The sequence below is a fragment of the Bos indicus genome, chromosome 9 (assembly GCF_029378745.1).
Source record: "Bos indicus isolate NIAB-ARS_2022 breed Sahiwal x Tharparkar chromosome 9, NIAB-ARS_B.indTharparkar_mat_pri_1.0, whole genome shotgun sequence".
In the NCBI taxonomy this organism is placed as follows: domain Eukaryota; kingdom Metazoa; phylum Chordata; class Mammalia; order Artiodactyla; family Bovidae; genus Bos; species Bos indicus.
The window spans coordinates 21,779,014-21,798,475 of record NC_091768.1 but is presented as its reverse complement, the minus strand read 5'-3'; the positions used below and the strand labels follow the sequence as shown (position 1 = coordinate 21,798,475).

General features: G+C 45.1%; 1 protein-coding gene across 2 annotated transcripts; it reads left to right on the top strand.

Moving 5' to 3' along the window:
* Window positions 1-5,966: 5,966 nt before the first annotated feature.
* On the top strand, window positions 5,967-12,990 carry TENT5A (terminal nucleotidyltransferase 5A). 2 transcript variants are annotated; one of them, XM_019967079.2, is made up of 3 exons: window positions 5,967-6,260; window positions 6,482-7,046; window positions 8,175-12,990. In XM_019967079.2, the coding sequence occupies exons 1-3, from the start codon at window positions 6,241-6,243 to the stop codon at window positions 8,949-8,951; spliced, it is 1,362 nt and encodes a 453-aa protein (XP_019822638.1). In that variant the 5' UTR covers window positions 5,967-6,240; the 3' UTR covers window positions 8,952-12,990. The 2 variants fall into 2 exon arrangements, with proteins under 2 accessions (XP_019822638.1, XP_019822637.1); XM_019967078.2 differs by having other exon boundaries at window positions 6,065-6,204.
* The last annotated feature ends 6,472 nt before the right edge of the window (window positions 12,991-19,462 follow it).

Below are 19,462 nucleotides of genomic sequence, written 5' to 3'. Positions count from 1 at the left end.
TGATCTCTGCCTATGCAAAGAACTGTTTTTATGTGGTCATATACGTCAAATAAATACTCTTAAATATAACCTTAGGAAATGACACTTAGGAGATGCTCAACAGTTTTTGTAAGATGTTCACAGGTGAGAATGTAGTCCATACAAACAACGCTCTTTGTGGCTAGAGGTTCCCTTCAAACTGAACAATTTGTTACTGATCACTGAAATACACTCACAGATATTTGAATGTATGAAAGATTAAACCATGTGGTCCCGAGAAAGGGATGCTGGTCCATGACTGAAAGCAACTGAGTCTTACTTTAACTTTTCCAGAATTAGAGATGTAAACCTGCGAAAAATCACTTAGAATTTCTTGCACTGCACATCGGCCAGAATAATTTTGAAGATAAAATGAAATAAAACAGGAAAAAAGTGTTGAAAAGTTTAAACTATAGAAGTTAATCTGTTGATTGCTAACAACCATATAGGTAGTAAGATGCTGGGCTGTTATTCTCAAGACTAGAAGCTATATGATTTAGGATGTCTCTGGCCTTTGATAGGCCTTAAATAAACCTTTGTTTCCCTGAAGAAACATGAGGAGAGTCATTTCACAAGCAGCATTCCCTGGGGAAACAGGTAATGTATTGACTAATTTCCCAGGAGTTTTAATTTTTACATGAAGCCCTTTGACTGGCTGCTGTTCTACTAATAATTACTGGATGACAGAAAGCTCTCGTTTGCCCTGCAATGCGGACTTCTGTGCGGACATGGCTGGAGAAGGACGCCTGCTGTCCTCCATGGCCTTAGGAACCACTCTGCCCTAGGAAGGCGGTAAATGGCAAGGGTGTGGGGAGTGGCCCCAAAATCTTTACATCCCACTGCTCTGGCGCAGGGTGGGGGTGAGGGGACAAGATATTTCTGCAGGGTTCTGTCACTTTTGGTGGAAAGGGCAGGGGCAGGGGAAGGTGGATAATCCTTGGAGAGGGTAGAGAGAGCTGGTGTGAAAAGATGAAGAGCAAGACAAAAATCTGGGGAGAGAGAGGAACCAGGCCTCACTGCTGTGTTCTAAGCAACGTTTGGATGTGAGCGTGGGGGAATCATTGCATATTTATTTGCTGCTTATCTTCTGAAAACATTCCTGAAAAGACAGGAAGCAGACAAAGCAAAATGGGAAGGGTAGCGAGACTAAGTGAAATTGGGGCAGACTGTGACCCTCCCCACCCTGTTTCTATGTGTGTGTGTGTGTGTGGTTTTCTCAAAGCCTCTTTGGAAGGCTGCTAACTTTCTGGACCCCCCAGTCAGGGAGGCAGGCCTTTCTGACTGACGAAGATACTCTCATCCACCCAGCCAGGTGCATTCTGACCTCAGCAGCTGTTTCAGGACAAAACACCTTGGTCTTCGATGTTCTATACAATCTGAACATAGAATTTGGAAAGAAAGTAGGAGTAGAGTACAGTTCCAGTTCAGTTTTAAGCCTAAAAGGAAAATGAAATGACAGGGGGAAGGAAGGCTCCCAGAGGAAAAGCTGCAGAGAGCAGCCACAGGAGTGGCTGTGAACCGAGGCTCTGCCACTTCTGTCAGTTCCTTAACCTTCCTCTGCCTCATCTCCCCCATCTGGAAAACGGGGATGTGATATGTAGAGCTCTGATATGTGGAGAAAGTTTAAAAGAAATGGTGTCTATAAGATACTGAGCATAGTGTCTGGCACATTATAACCAACTCAGTAACATTAAGTACTCTCCAGGCCAAAATGGAATTTTTTATTTTGCTAAGTCCAGATAGACTGTCACTTTTAAATCCAGGTTAACTAGCCATAAGTGTTTCTTTTTTTAGCTTTCCTTTAAGAACTACAGATACAGACATATAGCATTATATTGCCATAGATCTTCCTCCCCTTTAAGATGAGAAAAAGTAAATTATTTACCAAAAAGCTACAGAAATTAAAGCCTGTTTAAAGCCTCGTATACAGACATGTATATGGCAACTCTGCACCTAAATTTAATCCAAGGGTAACTGTGTTGAGAGGTGATCTTGGCAATGAACATGTTTGGAGAGTAGGGACTTTCTCATTTGATAATTAGTTTGGTTTCTAGGGAAAAAGAAATACTTGCAATTGCAAAATTTGCAATTTCATGTAAGGATGAACCGTTTCTTTTCCAGAATGTAAATATTATCTCAGTTTGAAGACAGGGAGAAGAGGGACAAAGAACAACGAACAACAGACACTTTCATTCAACAATATGTATAAAGTGGCCACTATGAATCAGGCCCATATGAATCCAGTCAAATACTATGCAGTGTTGCCAAAAGTAAGAGATCCCAGATGTAATAGCGCAGGAGGTGGCAGGTGTGGATTATTGGGATTAGGAAGGGTGCTAGCAAGGGAGAACCCAGATGCGGAGGCCTAACACTTTGTTAGAGGGTCAGGGAAGTGTCAGCCACAAAGTCCTGGAGACTTGGGAGAAGGCATCTTGCCCCACTGCCCCTGGGACTCACCCTTCTCCAGCATAGGATCTAATGCACTGCAGGCTCTCTGGCAGCTGGCCTCAGGCTCCACCTCTGCCTCTCAGCCATGCTCTCCACTCTTGGGAAAGGTCATGAGAGCAGCCAGGCAGAAAAGAGCAGCCTCTGCCAGGGAGAAGGTGCCCACCTAGAGAACCAGGCTGCAGTATCCCTTGTCAGCCTGGTGTAAATTGAGACTGGGCCCTTGTGTTAGGAATCACATGGACAACTTGCCAAAATGTAGATTCCTTTAGCCCCACAGGCCAAAATCTTTAAGATTTCCTGAAGCCCAGGTAGCCAAGGGCTGAGAGACTCTAATGCTTTCTTTTTTCTTCCCCACTTTTTTTGGGAGAAGGGTTAAAGTATAAAATAATGGCAGTGGGGCTAAACCTATTTTTTTTTTTTTTTTTAGTGCAGTGTACCCAATACTGGGCTTCTCAGCTGGCTCAGACAGTAAAGAATCCACCTGCAATGCCGGAGACCCAGGTTCGAGCCCTGGGTCCAGAAGATCCCCTGGAGAAGGGAATGACTACCCACTCCAGTAGTCTTGAGTGGAGAATTCCATGGACAGAGGAGCCTGGCAGGCTATAGTACATGGTGTTGCAGTCAGACGTGACTGAGTGACTTTCATTTTCACCTACTACATAATCTACTCCATTGCTTTTGTTTTCAGGGGCAGAATTCATACTAGTCTTGAACATGTGTTTCATTATAGAAAAGGCCTTTTCTTTTTCGTTCAAATCCAGAGGTTCAAAGTACCAGGGGGTACTGGTAGGCTACATATATCCTATTTCTGAAAACTATGGCTAAATAGCACTCCCCAGAGAAATGAGTGGAGAAGGCAATAGCCCCCCATTCCAGTACTCTTGCCTGGAAAATCCCATGGACAGAGGAGCCTGGTAGGCTGCAGTCCATGGGGTCGCTAAGAGTCAGACACGACTGAGCGACTGCACTTTCACTTTTCACTTTCATGTATTGGAGAAGGAAATGGCAACCCACTCCAGTGTTCTTACTTGGAGAATCCCAGGGACATGGAAAATCCCATGGACAAAGGAGCCTGGTGGGCTGCTGTCTATAGGGTTGCACAGAGTCAGACACACTGAAGCGACTTAGCAGCAGCAGCAGAGAAATGGGTTGGTTTCGAGGCCTGAACTCACCACTGATTAGCTATGAAATTTGGGCAAATCTATACCTCACAATTCTTGTTTCCAAATCCCTGTGATAGAGGATATCTTCTCAAGTGAAGATTAAACGAGGTGTTAAGTGTAAAGAGCTAAGGAGAGTATTGCCCGGAGGTTCTCAGTAAGTTCCTAGAACCAATCTGGTTTGTATCGAGATGTACCACCAATCTCATTTCTTACAGTGGCGGTCTATAAGGCCTTGCTCAAACTCCAATTCTCTTACATTCTTCCCTTTTGCTGGCAGTGCTTTTCTCCTTTCCCAACTACCAAGGCAAGTCCACTTTTCAAGATCCGATCAAAAGGACGCCGCTCCTCTCGTCTCCCCCAGCTCCGCTCGTCCCAGTTAGTCCACCATTGTGTGTGTGAGTACTATGTCGCTTCAGTCGTGTCCGGCTGTTTCTGACCCCGTGGATTGTAGCCCACCAGGCTCCTCTGTCCATGGGGTTCTCCAGGCAAGAGTGCTGGAGTGAGTTTTCACGCCCTCCTCCAGGGGATCTTCCCGACCCAGGGATGGAACCCGCGTCTCTCATGTCTCCTGAATCGGCGGGCGGATTCTTATCCACTGTGCCACCAGGGAAGTCCAAGTCCACCACTGCTCTATGTCAAATCACACCTTTCTCACAACACACGCGCAGTTATGCACAGGTGACTAGATCCATGAGTGTGCATCTGGGGAAGCGATGGGCCCGTGAGAATCGTGTGGCTGGTTGTTCCGCGGTCCCTTCCCGGACTCCCGCACCTCGCGAGGCCGGCGCTGAGGAGTAATGGCTTCCGTCTGCGGTCCCGCTGGTTCCTCCGCTTTGAGAGCAGCGCCGCAGGGCACCGGCAGGGGGCGGCGTTGCCACGCAGCTGGAGGCTCGGCGGGTGACCGTCCCCCCTAACTCTCCAGCACCCCCCTCAAGGCACTCAGCTTCGGTGACGAGGCCGGGGCTCCCCCTGTTCGGAGGGGGGGTCGTGTTCCCTCGCAGGCAGGGCGGCCGGGGTCGTGCGGGGCCACAGGCGGGGGTTTCCAAGCTTCCCAGGCGCCCCCCACCCCAGGAGCCCGCAGCCTCCACGAGAAGGAAAGTTACTCTTTTAAGTTTGAAAAGAGGCATCGAGCAGCCAGACTTGACTGTCCGAAGAGGGGGGCGCTTTCCAGCAAAGACCGGGGTGGGCTGGGCGGGGGGCGCGTGTGAGCGCGAGGGCGCGCGGAGATAACACCACGCTCCTTTCGCGCCGTTGAGGCGACTGAAGTTGAGGGGCTGCGAGAGGAACGTTTGTGTCCTTTAAACTCGTACTTTTCGCGGGTCGTGAAATACCAGCTCGTTTCACACCGACATTAGCACACTCACTTGAAAAAGGAAAACCTTATGCGCCCCGGGAACGAACGCGCTTCTCCGCCTAAGGTCTCAGCGAGAGAACGCGCCGCCGGAGCGTCCTGCCCGGCTCGGCAGCCCTTCGCGCGCTCCCCGCGCGCCGCACTCCGGGCCCGCCGGGTCCTCAGCCGCTGGCGGCGCGCCCTTCCGGCTGTCAGGCCCGCCGGGGCGCCCGCTCGGAGACGCGCGCTAGCCCCACGCCGCGCCCCCGGCCCGCTCGCGCGCGCGGGAGACGGGCGCACGCTCGGCCCCGCCCCCGCGCTCCGCGGGCTCACGCCGAGCTCCCCGCGCCGCCTGAGGTCTGGAGAATCGAAACCCGGGGGAGCTCGCCCTTCCCCTCGCGCGCGCCGCCTGACCGGCAAGGGGAAGTGGGCGCCTTAGTTCTCGCCGAGGCCGGGTTTATTAACGGAGTAAATGGTCTAGCTTGACACCACACATTGTCTAATAAAACGATGGTCGGGGGTTGGGGGAGTCGAAAGAACCTCTGGAGCCCCGTCCACATGCCATAATGACGCGCCAGAAAAGGCGAGAATTTTATGTTTGGGAAGTTTCTGCAGTTGCGCGAATTTCGCCGGGCTCTGGTTGTGCGGGCGACTTAGAACTCTTGAGGCATCGGAAATGTTTCTTCGTTGGAGGGGAAAAAATAAAAAATAAAAAGAGGGGCTTTGTGTGTGTGTGTGGGGGGGAAATCCATACGTCAAATATAAGTACAAGCACACGAGTGCACACTCACAACCGCCGCCGGCCTCGCACTCCGGGACCGGCCGCCGCAGCCTTTCAGCTCCGCGGGGCTCTGGCAGCCGGGCGGGCGGGCGGGGGCGGTGCCCTATGCAGATGAGGAGGGTGTGGCGATTCGTGCGGCGCAGGGCCCCGGAAGCGCCCAGAGGACCTCGTATAAAAAAAGTACTGAGGCCGTTTCTCCCGCACAACTGCTAAAGCTCCAGAGACAGGAACGTGTGCGGCGGCGGCGGCGGCGGCGGCGGCGGCAGCAGGAGCCGCCACCTCCGGGACCACCGCGACTCAGGCGGCGCGGGCGGGGGCGAGGGGCGGGAGTGGCCGGCGCGGGCGGCGGGGGTCTAGGAAGGACTCGAGTCGCTTGCCGCGGCCGGGAGCGCACTCGCTGCTCGCGAAGAGTTGTCTCGCAGTTCCTCGCTCGCCGCGCTCCTAGAAGGGGCGGCCGCCTCCAGGTGACACAGACGGGACTCCCGCTTGCGCTTTTCCAGATGCATCAGAGATACTTTTGGTGCGGGGCTGCTCTTGCGGGGCGCGGCGCGCGGCTGGGGAACCGCGGGGGCCTGGGGAGGGAGCGTCTCTGGGGTGTCCCCCTAGGCGAGGCGGGGGGATTCAAGCGGGGAAAGGGGGCGCGTTCCTGCCTTCGCGGCCCCCCCCTCCCCCGTCCGCCCGGCCGCTTCTCAGCGTCCTCAGCGCGCTCCTTCCCCCACTTCCCCCCCCGTTCTCTCTTAGGACCGACCAGGGCCAAGTGGCGTTCGGCGGGCACTTCATGGCGGAAGGCGAAGAGTACTTTGCCATGGCCGAGGACGAGCTGGCCGGCGGCCCCTACATCCCCCTGGGCGGCGATCTGAGCGGCGGCGACTGCGGCGGCGGCGGCGGCGGCGGGTTTGCCGGGCACTGCTTGGAATACTGCGAGAGCCCCACCGCGCACTGCAACGTGCTGAACTGGGAGCAAGTGCAGCGGCTGGACGGCATCCTGAGCGAGACCATCCCGATCCACGGGCGCGGCAACTTCCCCACGCTCGAGCTGCAGCCCAGCCTGATCGTGAAGGTGGTGCGGCGGCGGCTGGCCGAGAAGCGCATCGGCGTCCGCGACGTGCGCCTCAACGGCTCGGCCGCCAGCCACGTCCTGCACCAGGACAGCGGCCTGGGCTACAAAGACCTGGACCTGATCTTCTGCGCCGACCTGCGTGGGGAAGAGGAGTTTCAGACTGTGAAGGACGTCGTGCTGGACTGCCTGTTGGACTTCTTACCCGAAGGGGTGAACAAGGAGAAGATCACACCACTCACGCTCAAGGTAAATCACCTCCCCCCACCCCCGCCACCCCAGAGGGGCCCGGGGCCCCCGCGGCGGGCCGGGCGCGAGTGCTGCACGGCTGACACCCGGGGCTCGGGTCGGCCACCTGGACCCGTGTGCGCGCCCTGGCTAATTTTGCTTTTCAGTTATCTTATTTTTTTTTCTGAGTTCACGAAGGTGCGTGGACTTGTGTCTGAGTGTTTTCGTTGACTTGCTGCTTCAGCGCCCCGCGCCTTCTGCTTCCTCATCTGCCCTGCCCTCTCTTCCTTCTCCTTATTTTTTAACTCTTGGCTTTCCTTGCTTGAGTCCTGTCCGGAGTTCATTCGTACATTCTGATAAGTAGAAGAGTGAAATGTTGTCCATCTTTTTTTTTTTTTTTTTTTGAGTCATTGGATGTTTGAGTCTCCTGCAGCCTGCAGCAGAGGCGAGTCAATGGGCTTATTATTGTGTTGGAAAAAGTGACTAATTTCCTAGCTGCTTTCTGCTGACTCCAGGCATTAAGATTAAATACGGCTTTTCTCCTGGTTGGTTGTTGGGTTCGGGATATAATGGGTCCCCTCCTCCCCACTTTGGCTCAAAGCTCGTCAAAATGATCTGAGGAACCAGACTCCCAGAATGTCTTAATTTAGTTCATATTTGATTTTAACTACAGAATCCCTGCGGGGACCCACAAGATACTGATCCTATCAGTTGCCTGGCGGGTGGAGGGGAAACTAGGTGACTAAGGACAGGATGAGAGGCAGACTGACTTTTTACTGTAGGCCCTTCTGTCTTTTGAATATTGCAGCTATATTGTGTGAATCTTGTACCTGTAAGAGCATTCTCAAAAAATAACATTTCAAAAGTCAGACATGACAACAGAACCGCTTAGTACTGTGCTATGTCTGCCAAAAGCCTCAAACTATTACTTCTAGTCTCTTTCCCAGACAGCAGAACCACTCGTTAAATGTATTTTTTGTTGTTGTTGTTTTCAGAAGACTGTTTAATGTTTAAACCTGTAGGTAGTGTTTTGCTGAAACTTGACAAAACAAAAGGGGAGGAGCAAAATAATTCTCAGCTGTGATGAGGATGTATTTATTATTTTTTTCTAGGTTTGCTCATCTTCTTGTTTTGTCTTTTAAATTGTAGGAAGCTTATGTGCAGAAAATGGTTAAAGTGTGCAATGACTCTGACCGATGGAGTCTTATATCCCTGTCAAACAACAGTGGCAAAAATGTGGAACTGAAATTTGTGGATTCCCTCCGGAGGCAGTTTGAATTTAGTGTAGATTCTTTTCAAATCAAATTAGACTCTCTTCTCCTCTTTTACGAGTGTTCAGAGAACCCGATGACTGAAACGTTTCACCCCACAATAATCGGGGAGAGCGTCTATGGCGATTTCCATGAAGCCTTTGATCACCTTTGTAACAAGATCATTGCCACGAGGAACCCGGAGGAAATCAGAGGGGGAGGCCTGTTAAAGTACTGCAACCTCTTAGTGAGGGGCTTTAGGCCCGCCTCTGATGAAATCAAGACCCTTCAGAGGTATATGTGTTCCAGGTTTTTCATCGACTTCTCAGACATTGGAGAGCAGCAGAGAAAACTGGAGTCCTATTTGCAGAACCACTTCGTGGGCTTGGAAGACCGCAAGTATGACTATCTCATGACCCTTCATGGAGTGGTGAATGAGAGTACCGTGTGTCTGATGGGACATGAAAGAAGACAGACTTTAAACCTGATCACAATGCTGGCTATCCGGGTGCTAGCTGACCAGAATGTCATCCCTAACGTGGCCAATGTCACTTGCTATTACCAGCCGGCCCCCTATGTAGCAGATGCCAACTTTAGCAATTACTACATTGCACAGGTCCAGCCAGTGTTCACATGCCAGCAACAGACATACTCCACTTGGCTACCCTGCAATTAAGAATCATTTAAAAATGTCCTGTGGGGAAGCCATTTCAGACAAGATAGGAAAAAAAAGAGAAAGAGAGAGAGAAAAGAAAAATAAAAAGAAAAAGGTTGAGTGATCCAGCCCTTATTAGGGATATGTTTTGTGCAATGATGACCTGCTCCTGGTTTTAAACTTGGCAAAGCTTTGTGGATCTTTTCATAGGTATGGGGGCACGATCTCAAAATAACCCACCCACCACTACCAACCCTCCCGCCTGATTCTCCTACCCAATTGGATTCTTTCCTGAAACAAAAGAGACCTGTCATTAAAAGCAACCAGGTTCTCCTAAAATAACTAGAGACAGAGGAAAAAAAAAGCTTGATGACAATATGGGTTTGCAGTACCTGCTCCCATAGCTTTGCCATAGGAAAAAAAGACAAGTGGATAGTTTCTTATAAGATGGAATTCATGAAAGGGAATATACAGAGATTAAAAAAAGGTCTCCCTCCAACTTAATTATCAATTCAGGAGTTCAGATAGTAACAATGGTACAGAAAGAAGGGGTACACCAACATTGGGATTGCTGAGGCTTGTAGTGAATACTATCTGTGGAACTCTCCCATTGCGCTAATAGAAATGGCTTGCTCCAAGTGAACAGTAGTAGGTTGGTGCAGTTCTCATAACAAACAGCAGAACTTATGATGACACAATCCATTATTTCCAGCTGCGTGCATAGCTCACATTTTTTAAAATGTGAAAATGCAAGCAAAAACAGCTGTAGCAAAGAAAGTATGCTCAAGGACCAAAGATTTACCAGATAAAAATACCCAAGTAGAAGAGAGATAGTAGAATATATAAAGAGTTACTATATTTGTTACACACCAATATACATCAAAGTGCCTGTTGCCTTCTGAAAATTTGAAGTGGAAAAATTTTATGGTTTAATGACTTATTTTATCAGGGACTCAAGAAGAAAATAAAACAACACATAAGCTTGTGAATGGTGGAGGAGATGCCCTATTTTTTTCTTGACAAATACTTGTATAAAGTTAACATTGTTGGTGTGATGTTATCCTAGGTACATGTGTATGTGTGTGTATATTATGTGTATATATATACATATTTGTGATATGTGTATATACACACAGTTCATTGACTATGGTCTAGAATAATGTAGCAAATAGGAAATGTTTAAATACTGTGTGCTTTTATGTTTTCAACAGGATGACCTGAGACGTGGGCATATTGCAGTGATGAATTAAATCCCACATCTAAAAAACTTAAAGTGAATGAAGGAGGAAAACAATTAATATATTTGATAGATTGAGCAGAGATTATACCTTTTTAGTGAGTGTTTTTGTTTTTGTTTTCTTTTTATTTTGTGAGCCATAGAATTCCACAAATGGGAGAATATTTGTTTGGCAGAGCACTCTTTTTTTTATACTGAACTGCCATTTTGACAGTTTGAACCCTTTTAGTTTTTGTAATACTTGCAATACCTCCATGATGTATAATCCAGTGGATCATGGATCAGTGATAGTCTGTTTAAATCCCTGACTGCTCAAAAGAATTTCTGGTGATCTGAACACTACTTATTAATATTTAAATGAATTTTTAAATGAGTGCATTATGCATTCCAGGACCACTAGAGTTTAGTAAATGTGAAATGACCCTTTTTAAAGAGTATTTGCACAATTGCTTAAAATTTATATATGAGATATATATTATATATAAAATTTTATAAATTCATGCCAACATGAAACATCTTCGATCTGGTTGTCACACTGCATTTAAATATTTAGTACTGTACTTCAAATTCACTCACTTTGCATCGAATCAGTTCCAACTTTATTTTCTGTCTCAAGAGACCAGTTACACCTTTGTGAAATGAACTGGCGTTACTATTTCAGTTCAGTGACAGCTAATCTTGAACCCATCCCTTCTCCCAGCCTTTAATTTCTTTGGACACTGGTCTCTGAAAATGCATTTGTTGAAAACAAAAGTTAACATCCGAAAACCTTCCCTCTTGTCTTGTGAGGCAGCCACATCATCCCTTACCAACCCTAGTGGATGACTGCTTACTATGTGCAGCCCTCTGAAGAATCAACTGATTGTTGTCATCCATTAGAGAAGGATTGGGGAAGAAAATAGCATCATCCTATTGGCAGTGTAATCTGTTTGTTATCTGGGCATCCCTCAGATGCTCATTGTTAGTTTAATCCATCCAACTACCTTTCTTGCGCATCTTTCTTTGAAGCCTTAACCGGAACTTGATGGGTTTGCTGGAGTAGCCTCCCTGTGAACTCTGTCCCAGCTGTAACAGCTACTGCACTGCCACTCGCTGTTTTGTAGGGAACTTTTTCTTCTCCCATGCTGGCTCCGACTCGCTCACTCCAGCCCTGGGTTTTGAGAAATTCATTGCTAATTCCCAGGAAATGTTCCATTTGCAGATTAAGCCTGATACTAAATGGTCAGAAACCCAGAGCTCCATCCTCCTTACCTGTTTGGACATTCCCTAAGATTAAAGCTAAGGGAACACTCGGGAATGGAGGAGGAGCGTCTGGGCATCTGCCTTGTTCCTTCTTATCCTAACTCTTGATGGATGAGTCGTTCACTATTTCACAAAGAATCTGGAGGTCTCCGGCTCTGCCAGAGCAACGATCCGCTGTTATTTTATGGCACAGATTCTTGTATGGAGGGGCCTTCTTTGAAAAATACACTTTTCATTTGTTTTCTGATATTTATGTTCTTTTCTTGCTTACTCCAGGGCTGGTAGTATAGTTGGAAATGCCAGCACCTGGCTTTCAGTTAGAACAGGCTGTACTCAAGACAACCTTCGGCATTTACTTTGATTGATATAATTTATTTCCCTTTTGTATGTACTATAGTCTTGTGCATATGTAGTTGAACAAACGGTGGAATATATGTCTATCTTTGTGGATGTGTGGCCTAAACATTTGAATGTCTGGTGAGAGAGAGCCATGTGTCATAAGTCAGAAGAAAGGACAGCTCTCAACTCCTGATTAGTGTCTGTGATTTGCTTACCTTTGTGTTTATCTGGTCGAGTGCGCTGTTACTTTAAAGCAGGAAGAAGTTTTTTTTTTTTTTTTTTCCTCTGCTGGAGGTTCTTCTCACCTGTCCAGCCTGGCACATCAGGGAACACTTCACCCATGACAGTGCCCTTTTAACAAGTTGACTTTGTTTGCAGTAAAGTCTCATTGCCTCAAGATGTCTTACATCAAGATGGACTTTTCCTTTCCAGAAACGGGATCAAATATTTGCTCACTCTTGGTATTGGGTGGACTGTTTTAATGAGGCTCCAGCATTGCAAGGATGGAAGGTCTGTAAGCCAAGCCAAGGAGGAAACGCCAAGAAGAGTGAACATACTGTTCGTTTTTGCCACCCCTTTCTGTTTGCTTATTGTAGGTTGCCTTACTGCGTGTAAAGTTGTTTTCAGTGCAATGCTTGCCAAATAAATATTGTGAACTATTTTGTAAATGAAATGTATTATGTTAAAAGCTGTCAGCAGTTCAGAAATAAGCTTTTTTGTTGTTTGAAGACAACATGTGTTAGATGACGCCAAAAGCCAAAAAAAGTAATTTCATATATAGTACCTGTTTGAATATAATCTTTCTTTATGATCTCTCATAGCATAGCCTTTTTAGTGCTAAGAAAGAATCTCTATGTAATATTTTGTCATAATAATGGCTTGCTAACAAAGTACATGGTCAAAGTACAGAGTTGGAAGATGGCAAGTAACTTGGTGAGAATGGCTGCAAATCCTTGCAGAATAGAGGAGTCTCTGCCCGCTGGCTGTCTCTTCGACCTCTCTACAACCATCACCTGCTCTGAGACGTCCTGTTTGCAGCAAGCTGCTTCTGGGGTCACTCTTTTGGAATACTTTCACTTTAGACTGTGTCACAGGCAGAAAAGGAGTTGATGGAGAATGGACTCTTTAAAAACTGACATGTTTGAATCAACGCTAGAGGGAACAGATTGTGAATTTTGTTTACAGCATCCAATATTTGGATTTTTTTTTTGTAAATAAAAAGAAGTTATTTTTTTCTATTGATTTGTGTGTTGTCTTCCGTGTCTGTGCTGTCTAAAGACCATATCCTCCGAGTCCAGCTGTGTCCATGAGAAAAGATGGGGCAGTGTTTGGAGAAGACCCACCTTTATCAACTTCTGATTGGAGTACAAGTCACTAAAATGCCCAGCTTACAGCCAGCCCAACTCTTGACTGGCTCGGTCAGCTCCATTAGAATCTAGATAATGAGTACTGACATTTTGAATCTGGTTATGAGCTTAGCCGTGTTAAGTGCCGCAGGCAGAGCTGTCTTCCAGGATCAGTAGAGGCTCCTGATTCTGGACTGTAGGGCTGCTGTAGCCCTGAGGGGGCTTTGGTTCTCGGGAGTAGCCCAAGTGCTGTGATGAGGTCATCACCGGTTTTATGTGTGTCATCTAAGGCTCTATAGTGTTACTCAGAGTGTTCACCTTGGGAGGAAGGGAGGACCTTTTGAAAGTCACTAATTGGAAGGAAGAGTGATCATAGGATCTAATTTGTGCTTTATTTGTGTGCATGTACCGAGTGCAAAGACATTGCTCTTTGACAAGCATTTCATGTAATCTCACCTGTTCAGATTGCCAGGGAGCAGCCATTTATTTTTTCTATGTGTTTCTTTGGAGACTTTCTCACTACTAGTAGTATGAGAGTTTGGTAAGCCTCAGCTAATATAGGACATCCTTGTGGTTTATAAAACCATTGAAAGTTCTGATGTTGGACAGAATGCATGCTTGACACTGTATCTAAGAAAGAGCCATTCCTGGTATTCAAAGCCAGTTTCCCTCACATACACATTATAAAAATACTAGGTGGTTATTGGGTTTGGTAGTGGTATTTGTGTGTCATTCTCTTCTTCCTTTGTTGCAACCTCTTCATTTTTTTTTACAACCATCCCTTGCATGTCTGTGGTCATCACAAGACTCCTTTTTAAGCAAGGGTTGAATAAGGACAGTATATATTAAGCTCCTACTTAAAGGGTAGCCTTAGGTATACCCTACTATTTCTAGTTGAACTACCAGACTGCACCTAGCTAAGCCTGGAGAGAAGTAACGCACTCTTCTTTTCTTTGGGAATAATCTTAACTTGCATGCAATAGTTTCTTTGAGAAGAAAAAAGACAAAAAATTAATACCCAGAAAGCAAAAACAAGGAAATCAAAATCATAGTTTTAGAATATTAAGTAGAATATAACTGTTAAAATCATTAAATACCTCAGAAATTAAGCCGTAATTTCCTTCTTAGAACTAAGTTTAAAATAAAAATATGAATGTCCTGCAGTCTAATAGCAAATACAGTCAAGTGGGAGAGGGGGAGAAAAATGATTTAAATTGACAATGGCTTTCACCCAGCAACACCCAGGTCTTGATTTCTAGTGCTGTGCTCCCAAAAAAGGAACCAGGTCTCCTTTGACAAATGGCTGGATCAAGGGCTGGGACAGGGAATACTTCGGAGGAATCTGGAACATCTTGTTTCAGAAAGATAAGATGTGCTAAAAAAGGAAAAACAGCAACAACAAAAAACAGGGATGAAGGGCATGTCAAAAGGACACAGGGGCCATCTGAGAGAACTCCAATGGCCATAACTAGAACAATTTGAGCAAAAAAAAAAAAATAGTAGTATTTGATTCTAACCTAAAATATAAAATGTCTGTGAGTCCACCACATGGATAGAAATAGATGGTTACATAAATAAATGGAAGCAAAAAAAATAAATTTCCCATGCAGAATTCCAAATAATCCGTGTAGATACTGCTTACTCCAGGAGGTAGAGCTTAACTCCTAGCCTGTTAAGCATGAGCTGGGTGTGATGACTTATTTCTAAAGTGCATTGTATGGAAAAAAGTGAATAAAGAATACTTTTACCACTGGAGAGACCGGACAGACCTTCTAAGCCGGGTGATCATGGTCCCCATCATTAGTGATAAATCATGACGATAACAAACACCTTTGGTTATGAGATGGTGAAAATGGTACTTTACCTCCACAATCTTCCTCTCCAAAGCTGTAATGTCTAATTGTGAGAAGAGAAAAAGACAAATTTGAATTGAGGAGTATACAATAAAGTATCAGACTAGTATTCCTTAAATCATCAAAACATAGAAAAATCTGAAAACGGCTACAGGGAAGAGGAGCCTAAGGAGACATGACAACTGATTGTCCTCCAGTGTCTTGGATGGGATCTGGGAAAGAAAATGACGTGAGGTAAAATCTCAGGGAATCTGAATAAAGTGCCGTGTTATTGAAATAATATTTCCATCTCAGTTCATTAGTTAATGACAAATGTCCCATGCTACTGTAGGACATTACTGGTGGGGAAAGTGGATTTAGGGTATATGGAAATTCTCTGTACTCTCTTCACAATTTTTCTTTAAATATAAAACTATTCTCAAATAAAGTTTTTACTGAAAAATGAAGACTGATCCTTCTTTGCTATTTCTAGGGAAGTGAATCTATTTGTAGAAACAGTAATGCATAGTGAGTTTAATTTTTTAATGTCTACCATACTTAAGTGTTGGAGAAGGCAATGGCATCCCACTCCAGTACTCTTGCCTGGAAAATCCCGTGGACGGAGGAGCCTGGTAGGCTGCAGTCCATGGGGTCGCTAAGTGGGACACGACTGAGCGACTTCACTTTCACTTTTCGCTTTCATGCCTTGGAGAAGGAAATGGCAACCCACTCCAGGGTTCTTGCCTGGAGAATCCTAGGGATAGGGGAGCTTGATGGGTTTCTGTCTATGGGGTCTCACAGAGTCGGATATGACTGAAGTGACTTAGCAGCAGCATACTTAAGTGTTAGGAGAGCATATGAAGGAATGGAAATAAAATGTGTTTTATTCACACACATCATAAAAATTGTATCTACAAGTTTTGAAGAAAAGGAAGTGGATTGAAGAGAGTTGAGTTATAGGCAAGTCTTTTTCTGTAGAACAGCAGGAAGAATTTATATTACCTTAGAGCGTTAAGGCAAGGGAACACTAACTGTAACTACAAACCATTATGTAGATATTTTTAAATATGGAGACTAAAATGAGCAGGGAATGAAAATTTCACCACCCTAATATACAGAAAACCCGGGGAAGTTGTTTAGAAACTCTTTGCAAGGGAGTAAATGATTTTTTCTAAATGCTAGGGGATGCTAATAGTTGGTGGAGTGTTGAAATGAATTATTATTTAATATAAATAACCACTTTCACCATTTACCTGCTTACCTAAGCTCTTTCAGCAGATCAGGTTTTCTTAAAGTGAAGGGACAGCTGTTCTTGTATTTACTTTCTTAGCTCAATCACTGGCATTAAAAATCGTTGAAAAATGCTGTTTTCAAAAATAGATGCCCTTAGTAATTTTTAAAAGCAGCCATTCCAGCGTTGCAGTTTATGAAGTTAGGACGAGGCCTGTGCTTTCTGCCGAGGGACATGGAGCGCCCCAACGGCAGGAATTTATGAGTGTGGGGCTAAGTTATTTCTAACCTCCATAATGGAAAGTTCCCTTCAGAATCCCCTTCAGAAACTATTGATTTTCCAGCACAGTGTGTACTTATCAGTAATGCCAAGATTTTGTGGCATCATCTGGCCATGTCATTAGAAAACGGCTGAAACCCTATTCTTTCTATTTTTTCTTCTTCTAGCAAAATTCAACGTAAGGAGCTACACTAGGCACTATGGATATCGCCATCCTATGCACTAATTCTGAATTGCATAAGGTCTGGAGTATCTTCCTATAGACCTCTTCAAATAAGGTAAAGACGATCATGCTTCATATGTTCTTGATTTTAATAGGGAATGTAAAGAAGTATTAAAATATCTGCATTTTGGAGTCTGATTGTCAGAGAAGAGAAACAAATTCAGTCAAGTTCAAGGCCTAATGTCTGAATTAGAGTTGCCAGATTTTGTAAATAAAAATACACAATGCCCAGTTAAATTTGAAATTCAGAGATGCCATGATTGTTTTAAAAGGGTAAGTTTGTCCCATGCAATATTTTGGACATACTTATACTAAAAATTATCTGTATTTATCTGAGATGCAAATTGAATTGGGAGTCCTGCATTTTAACAGGCAAGCCTAAAACCTAGGTTGGCTGAAAACGTTTCCTAGTATACAGCTAGAGTCCAGAACACTTTATAACTTGTTAATATCTAACTTCAGGTACCATGAAATGCTGTATTCACAGAGAGCAGCCCTGTGGCAGCAAACCCTTTGAAACATGGTTCATTCATTAAATATTTGCTGAATGCTTTTTACGTGTTCAGCCTTGTGTTAGACTCTGAGACCCAAAAGAAGGGGAAGGCCTGGTCCATTGACCTTTAGAAGCTTGGTTCCACTTACAAGCAGAACTTAGTTGCTGAAATTTAATTTTTCAGCTACCCTGGGGTTAATTACTCATGAGGCTTAGCTCTGCATGGGGTACTATAAAGAGCCCTGTAGACTAATGGGGAATCTGGATGAGGGTAATAGCCCTTGAAATGTGCCTTCCTGGGAGCTTTCAGGAGCAGATCTCCCCACAGGTAGCCCCCTGTGTGGACAGGCACTGGCCATTTGCTCGTTTGGCAGGAAGGATAAAGATAGATATTTTGCAGTTTCTGCTGAGGGAAGCAAAAATCCCCCCCCACCCCGCCGAGCTGCTGGACGTTTGCATTCTCTTTTTCAAAACCACTGCAAAAATCTTTAGGGCTTAACTAGAATGCACCTTGAAATTTTATTGCCCTATAATTCTGTTTGCTGCAGCACATTAAAATTCCCTTGAATGTTTCTTATGTAACCACTTCTGGTTAACTGTCATCTTGAAGTTATTACAACTTAGTCTTTGCTGCTTTTTTTTTTTCCCGTTTTTCCCAGAGCTGTGAAAGTTCTTTTCTCAGAGGCTTCAAATGCACCAGGCACCCCAGACCTTACCCGGTCCCAGTTTGTGTGGAGCTGGGTGTGTTGTCAGTCTGGGTATTTGTTTTGTCAGGGTAGAGATCTTATTTAAGGAGCATTTTTTAAACTGTCATTGGTGACTTATGTTCTCCTCCGGCCTGCACTGAGTAGGACAAATCCACAGCTTTCACCATCATCCAAACAGTTAATAAATACTTTCTTATCCCCTTGGCTTGATACTCTGTGAAGAATTACAAGGATTATTTGAAGCTGGCTCCTTCTCACTTGTGGTCTTAATTGAAAAGTGAAACAGGGATATGCACAAACAAATAAAACACGAAACTGCAGTGAAATTAAGAAATTTGCCAGAATAATGAGTGGCCAAGCTCGTTCCCTCTTTAGAGCATCTGCTGTTTGTTCCAGCTCCACAGAAAGTTCTTTCTCCAGATTTTTGTATCTCTTGTGCCCTCACTTTATTATTATTATCATTATTACCATCATCAGTTATTGTTATTGAAATATTACTTTCTCAGAGAGATTCTCCTATTTAGAGTTTCCCTCCAGCATTTTTACCAAGTTACTCTAAGCCTTTATCCTAATTTTAGATGCATATTATCAGTGTATCTGTCCCTACCTGAAATTATATTATAAATGGATTTATTTCTTAATTTATGACTTATTTATCACCATAGAATTAAGTTCCATAAAGGCACTAACTTTATGTACTTTGCCACCATGTTCTTAAAGTCCAAAAGAACAGCTGCTATGTAGGAAGTGCTTGCTATATTTTGGTGGGTGAATGAATGAATGAATCCCATTTGGCTCAGGATGAGAGGTGTGGCAGAATATCTATTTGGGAGGGTGTTAAAAAAGATATAAGAAGAGTGAAGAGTAACGGAATCCTTTTAAAATAATAATGGGATCTCAGAGAATGTGTCTGATCATGGAAAGGGCCCAGAAGAGACCCAGGTGGAGAAATTCCAGTCTTGAGGCAAGAATGGAGCCCCAGACAATAGAAGAGAGATGAACTCTTCTCTCTTAGAAGAAGAGAAGTGGTGTTTGGGGCAGGAGTCTTCATGCCTCTTCTTGGTTCCTGAGCTCGAGCAGCTGAGAATAGTGGGCCAGTTTGTACAGGTAGCCTTTGTGTGGCCTGGTGCTCAGAACAAGGGTGATGGATAGTTCATCTTCTAGTGCCCACAGGTGTGTTCTATCTGTTCCAAACCAGACCTCACCTGGCAGCCTGTTAAACTGAGGACTTCAGTTGCCCTGCGCAGTGACTAGAGTCTCTTATTCATCACCTGTTCCATCTCTTAGAACCAAGGAATCCCTGAGAGAAGTTTTCTGGCAGAGTACAGAGACTGAGGTGTGTCTCCTATTTTAAGTTAAGGGTAGGGGCTGTTCGGGAGGAATTTACTTTGCTATTTGAAGGCAGATATATAAAGGACAGTTTGTTCATCAGCCCTTTCAGCTGATGAGACGGTTGGCGTTTCCACGGGCATCCTATCTGGTCAAACCTCATGGAACAAACAGTCCTGTCCTGGGCATTATACCTGCCGTGACTATTTGCTGTTGATGTTTCATGAGTGTCCCAGTTGCAGAATGCTGTAGTGCCTGTTCTGGTGTTGCGTGT